At 44.9% G+C, this 7169-nt stretch overlaps 1 protein-coding gene across 1 annotated transcript in view; it reads left to right on the top strand.

The window, feature by feature from the left end:
* LOC116686621 (AT-rich interactive domain-containing protein 5B) overlaps positions 1 to 6125 on the top strand; it is a 54284-nt gene extending 48159 nt beyond the window's left edge. Inside the window, 2 exon segments of the mRNA XM_032511645.1 lie at positions 2990 to 3193; positions 4395 to 6125. Coding sequence (XP_032367536.1) covers positions 2990 to 3193; positions 4395 to 5624 — 1434 coding nt within the window. The 3' untranslated portion in view covers positions 5625 to 6125.
* Positions 6126 to 7169: the final 1044 nt, after the last annotated feature.

Below are 7169 nucleotides of genomic sequence, written 5' to 3'. Positions count from 1 at the left end.
GCATCCGGCACAAACGGGTTAAGAGAATAGCCGCGCCGGCGTGCGTGTGTGTGGTAGAGCGAGTGAGAGAGCGTCAGGGACTAGCTTCAGAAAGCACCGACTCTATAGGTCACTACAGGTCCCAAGGCTGGGGCTGGGCTCCGTATCTACAGGCCCCCACGGCGTCAAAAATGTAGGTTTAACTTGACCTCCTGTTGTCTCTTTTCCTTTGCTGCCAATTAGCACCTTTCTTTCTTTATTTATTTATTTATTTATTTATTTTTTCCTTCAAAAATCGTGTTCCTGGCAGCTTTTTCCGGCTTTTTCGTTGAAGTCTTTAAAGAAATACTATGAAATTATACTTTTAACAGTAAGTTTAGAAACAATCAACAATCATTTTGGCGTGTGAGTCAATAAATATTAAATCGGCTCAAACCACAAGTCAAAACAACGCAATAACACTGGAGATGATAGATGATCCCAACTCGGCGTCACTGAATAACTTGGAACATCTCAGCCCTCTAACATTCACCCTTTAGTATTTCTACACTGGTATTATTACTTAAACTCAGGCAAATAATGTGAGTACTTCTACCCACCACTGCCAGATATAGAAAGCAAAGCAAGGCAAGTTTCTTGATGTAGTGCATTTCATTGCTGGTGAACTTAACCCTCGTGTTGTCTTCGGGTCAAATTTGACCCGTTTTCAAAGTTTCTTTATCAGAAATATGTGCTGTCCCTCAACATAATACAGTGGTTTGAAATCAGCATCCTGACTTAACATTGACATACACCAGTCTGTGCTAATCCATCAACATATATTCATTTTATCTTCATTATAGTGAAAATAATTCATAATTTCTCCTTATTTTACTCCCTGAAATGAGGTATAATTTCATGTACAGTAAATCAAGTTTATTGAACATTACTTAAAAAAAATAAGTGTAAAATGACACATCCTCGGGCTTGGACCCCTAACTGGTGGTGATGAAGTCGGCTAGAAGGTGCAAAGTAGAATTGGGTGATCATTTGTACTTTATGCTTCCTAAAAAGGCAAAACAGACAACAAGTGCACGGTCGACGGGAAGTCAACACAAGGGTTAACGCGCGCAACCTTAATACGTGTATATACAGCAACACAGCGAACCCTCGCTGTATCGCGGTTCACCTTTCACGGTCACACCTGCACCGCCGGTTTCGGAGAAAAACCCGCTCCAGAGCGGAGTCCGGATGCTGCGGCTCAGTCAGAAGAGCAGTGAAATACACCTGAGTCACTAGTCTTCCTCCTGCAGCCTACTTTGTATTTTTTTTTAATAATCATTTTTCACTTTCTCCCGTTCTAATCCAATGACTCTCCGACATTTGAAGCCTTCAATTCAAATTGGTGATTAATATTATTGTTTTACAGTACAGTAGTTATTTGTAAAGGAACGTTTATACAGTATACTTTGATTTGTTAAACAGATGCTCGGGCCTGTGGAAAGGTTTTGTTCTTTGGTTTCACTGTGTTACGGAGTATTTCATCGTATAATAATATGAAAGGTTACTACGTAACGGATTTCGCCTGTCACGGGTTCTTTTTGGAACGTAACCCCCCCCCCGTGGAAAAACGAGGGTTCACTGTACATAAAATCTACAAAATACAGTAAATACAAATTTCAACAGCGACAAAAAAAAATAAAAAATACACCTGTGCATCTTTTTTTTTTAAAACATTTTTTTTAAATTTATTTGAAGGAAAAACAAAAGGGGACAATACATATTAATGAACATTTTCACAAATGTAAATATGCCAGATTGTAGCCTTAGGCTAATTTCCATCTGCAGACCCCCTGGCAGGTTGATGGTACACAAAAAATAATAAATGCATACAAATACACTATACACTATACACTACACACTACACACTACACACTACACACTACACACTACACACTACACACTACACACTATACACTACACACTACACACTACACACTGTACACTACACACTATACACTACACACTACACACTACACACTACACACTACACTACACTATACACTATACACTATACACTATACACTACACACTATACACTATACACTATACACTATACACTATACACTACACACTACACACTACACACTACACACTACACACTGCACACTGCACACTGTACACTGTACACTGTACACTGTACACTGTACACTGTACACTGTACACACTACACACACTACAAACCCTATACACACTAACACACTATACACACTATACACACTATCACACTATCACTAAACACTACACACTACACACTACACACTACACACTACACACTAACACTACACTATACACTATACCTACACTACACACTCACACACTACACACATACACACACACTACACATACACACTACACTACACACTCACACTACACACTACACACTACAACACTACCACTATACACACTATACACTAACACTATACACTACAACCACTATACATAACACCTACACACTACACACACACTATACACTATACACTACTACTACACACTATACATACACACAGGCTATATACAGAGAAACAAGGACAAGAACAGTGATCACATCAGAACAGACAGTACAAAGAAAAGGGAACAAAGGACATATAGAGACAAAAAAAACAAAAACATCGACTATATTACACAAACCACAATTTTGCACATGCCCTGTCTAACCTGATATTGCACCGACCCATATAACACCACCCTATATTGCACCGACCCATATAACACCACCCTATATTGCACCGACCCATATAACACCACCCTATATTGCACCGACCCATTTAACACCACCCGATATTGCACTGACCCATATAACACCACCCTATATTGCACCGACCCACATTTTTAATAATGCAGTAACTCTGTTTTACGTCTGATATATGAAAATTCCCTAAACATGATTACAAGTTTGTGTGCATCTAGCATCTAGTATGGGGCTTGAAGACCCCCACATGTGACCGCTGGTCTTCACCTCTCCGAGCAGATGGAGAACCCCAACGGCAGCGTGGCGGTGAAGAGAGGCCGAGGCCGGCCGCCGGGCACCCGCAACAAGGCCACGCTGATCGCCCAGGCCAAGCTGGTGGCCCAGCAGCAGGCCAAAGCCCGAGCAGCAGCCGAGTCCCAGCTGCACAGTCCTCCGCTTCCAGGCCGAGTCGGAGGGGGACCGACCCCCAGCACCACGCCCAGGGTAAGACCCCAACTCTGCTCGCCTGCAGGGGACACTAGACTCAGACGTGGTTTTTCATTTCTTGTGTGATGTTGGTGTTGTAGTGACTGTGACATACATAATTCACCTTGTTGATAAGTGTTGTTCCACACACATTTAATTACACATGTAATTCACTGCCTTTGAGTCACCACAGTTAATAACGGTTCAGGGAACACGGCCCCTTTAAATGTTGTGAAGGCGTGATGTCGTGGGACGTTATGAGGTTGGCATTAAGCGTAGCGCCTTATTCTGTATTCATTGGTTTTCTCCTGTTGAATAAACGAGCCACGCTTTTCGTGTGCTCAAAGTGGGAAATTGTCTCTTGCATCTTGCCGCAATTTCCGCAGTGTAATGCTTTTTAATCACAAGTTGTTGTTTTTTTTGCCACAATTTCTTGAAATGTCGTCTTTTTAGAGTCGAGTCGGGCTGCCGATGTTTCTTTGAGCGCCAGGCGGATGAAGTCAAAGCTCTCTCCTTGCAATTGTTTATCATTTCTTGTATAATGTTTGTATGAGCGCAAGTTTTCTTCCCATAGTTTCCTGAAATGTCGTCTTTTTAAGAGTCGAGTCGGGCTGCCGATGTTTCTTTGAGCACCAGGTGGAAGCCAGTTATGAAATGGGTGAAATCAAAGCTCTCTCTCCTTGCAGTTGTTCATCTTTTATTGTAAGGATGAGAGTGCAAAAATCCCGACTGATCGGTTATCACAGACATATTTTATAGGAATTAAAGTCGTGCTTCATCCATGCTTTATCCTACCAGTATGAAATGCTCCTCACACTTTATGTAATATCACAACATTTTTTGCACATATCATGTATGCTGTGAACTTTTGGTCATCCTCCGATTTAATATTGTTGCACACATTCCTTCTTTCCCTTATTAAACAGTTATATTGTACGTATTTATTAGTGTCTTTTTACACGCTTTTGTTTAATGGTGATACATAGCAATACTTTGCTTTATTGGCTATTCCCTTTTTAATATGTTTATTGTATGCACCAAATGTACCACGGCAAATTCCTTGCAAGTAAATCCTTACTTGGGTAAAAAATCTGATTCTAATTACAAGGTATTTTATCTTCTGTAGACTTTGAAAAGTACAACACAAACATGATTACGTTGTGGTTTTTTGATGATAATAAGAACCTCCTTGTCCTTTTTCTCTCCTCCCGCCATGCAGCCCATCCAGCCGGCTATCCTCCCTGTCAACATGCCCCTCACCCCCGACCTCTCCCCCATGTCCGCCCCCTTCCTCCCCTTCCAGCCCAGACCGAAGGAGCTGAAGCCGGGCAGAGGGGAGTCTGGGGCTCCGGGCGTGGTCCTCTCCACTCTGCCTCGCCACTTCGTCGGGGGACCTCTGGGCGGCTTCAGTCCCATCAAGGGAGTCTGTCCTCTAGATGTCTTCAGGAACCGCATCAGCCTCCAGAGAGGCCCGGAGAGCCCAGCCCTGACGCCCCAGGACCCGACCCAGCACCATCCGACCATCTACACCCTCCAGCCCAAAATTGGAAGCCCGGATACGTCTCATCCCGGCGGGGACCAGCTTCAGCCTCAGCTCCACCCGCTCCACCAGCAGCACAACCACTGCTCCGGGTGTAATGTGGACGAGGCGGCCCAGAGAGGGGGCAATCGGGACGCCAGGAACCGGCCTCCATTGCCCCCTCTCCGGGTCCTGCCTTTAAACCTGGACTGCAGCGTTCAGGTGTGCCAGCTGATGAGGACTCGTCTGGGCTCGTCCCAGTTCCAGACCTTCACTCGCCGACTGTCTGAGGCTCTGTCCCAGGACCTGAGCCCCAAGCCCCCCTGCTCGCCCATCACCCCTCCCCCCGAGCAGGCGCTGCCTCTCAACCTCAGCAAGCGCTTCGCGGCCAAGAGACCCAGCACAGAGGGGCCAGAGGCGGGCCTGGCAGCGATCAACGGGAGCACGGATCAACCCCCATCCAAGAGACCCAGACTGGGCTGCACGGAGCAGGCCGAGGATTTCGGCCCGGGCAGCCGGCCCAGCTCTGCGGGAAGTGAAGGAGCAGAAGAGCAGGATGTGGAGATGAAGAACCAGGAGGAACCCGCAGACCTGAGCTCCCCCAGCCGGATCAGGGCCTTCCTGCTCGGGCTGCCCCCCTTCCAGGTGAAATTCGAGGAGGATCTGAACGGGACGAGGTTTGGGAAATTTCTTCCTCCAGAATCTATGGCAGAAACCCAGAGGACCGAGACAGAGACAGGAGAGGGAGGAGTGGCGGTAAAGAAAGAAGTAAAGGAGGAGGTGGTGGAAATAGAGCGATGTGAAACTGAGAGAAGCCAGAAACTACAGATGTCGGACCAGCAGGAGAAAGATCTCACCCGCCTCTCTGGTCCCGGTCCTGCAGAGCTGAAAAGAGCCGGGCCCTCAAACACTGAGTCACACTGTTTTTAGCAATATTCCCTCTGTCGATATTAGCATTTTGTGATCAGAAAACTGTCGGATAAATCTGTGATTTGTTGCTTTTGGAGTGTGGAAAGTTGTATCCACCGCGGGGCTTTGGTGTTGGTTTTGGACGCCGGATGCTTCAGCGGTCGACCCGGATCCTGATTAATACCTAAAGAGCAGGGATGTTTCTTTGCTTCCTATTTGAGCAACATTTGAACTCACAACTTCTCATTATTTCCCATTTTTGTCTCCTTGTTGTTTTTTGACCATGTCGTTGATTGAACTTTGCAGAGGAGTGACGACACTGAGACTCATGACAATCACAAGTCAGTTTCTCTTCCTTTCTCTGTTGTTTTCTGTCTCTTTAAGGTAAAAAAAAGAAGAAGAAACAGAGAAGTGAGACTGTGACTATTTAACAAACACTGCCATTACCCTCCATAACACTATTAATTACACTATTCAATATTACAGTGAAATATTGAATCAGATCAATATTACTTCAAATAATAAAAAAAAAATCAATTCTATCTATGGGTGATGCTATGCATCGATACTTCATAATTTAGCATCTGCAGTGTACTGTAGTTTGGTAGTTTTCATTTTTTAAATTGTACTCCACGTCTGTGGAGAGAGAGTTATTTTCTGATAAAGTGTCTGGACGTTATCTGGAGCGCCTCGGTCTTCACAGTATAGCTCGTTAAGTGAAGCCTTTCTATAGTCCTGCTCGTTGTATAAACTTTTCTTACACAAATGTGCCTTAAGTGGCCCGCGATCTGTTCCATCGCCGGCTTCAAATCCATTCGGTTGAAGAGATACCTTGATGTTGGACCGGTTTGGTTTTCCTTCACTCCTAACTTGGGCTGGGTGTCTTTTGGATTATTGGTGTGAAAACGATACCTGACGTTTGTTACTTTGAGAAATATAAACATGCGTTTCCTACAAAACCTTTAACACAAGAAGCCAAAGTCCTCACATTTTAATCATAATATTAATTTTAGCAGCTGTACAAGAATGTGTTTTGGATAAAACTGGCACAAAAAAGTGTAGTTTTTAAACCAAGAAGTGTTCAAATCTGACCAGACGTTCAAGGCCAGCGGACTCATTCCAGACTGGATACCCGGCTGTAATGGCCGCTGTGGCCACACGGTGGCGCCGTCGTCTCGCCGTCGTCGCTCCCACTGTTCAGGATTTTCAGCCAATCAGAAATCGGCACGGGAGGGAGAATTGTGTGTAGAGATGCAACGTGAGCACGTAGCCCGAGCATTCAGACTACCTCAGGTTTTTCTTTTTACATTTACACCGTTTTCAGGCGGCGGTGGGGGGGGGGGGGGGGGGGGGGTGGATCTTATCCCATCATGCATTTGGAAAGACGGCAGGGGTTGGATGCTGGGCCGTGAACATGACAGACTTAGGTTTGCAGTTTGTAAAAGTTTGAGTCATTTCATGGAATTTGTTGACAATAATTTAATAAAGTATCACCGGAATGATCCTTTAATCTGCAATCTGTATCTGGATATGTAACACGGTGGGGGCGGGCTATTTCTTGGTTCG

This window comes from Etheostoma spectabile, unplaced genomic scaffold, assembly GCF_008692095.1.
Source record: "Etheostoma spectabile isolate EspeVRDwgs_2016 unplaced genomic scaffold, UIUC_Espe_1.0 scaffold405, whole genome shotgun sequence".
Taxonomy (NCBI): domain Eukaryota; kingdom Metazoa; phylum Chordata; class Actinopteri; order Perciformes; family Percidae; genus Etheostoma; species Etheostoma spectabile.
This window is presented reverse-complemented; position numbering and strand designations above follow the sequence as displayed.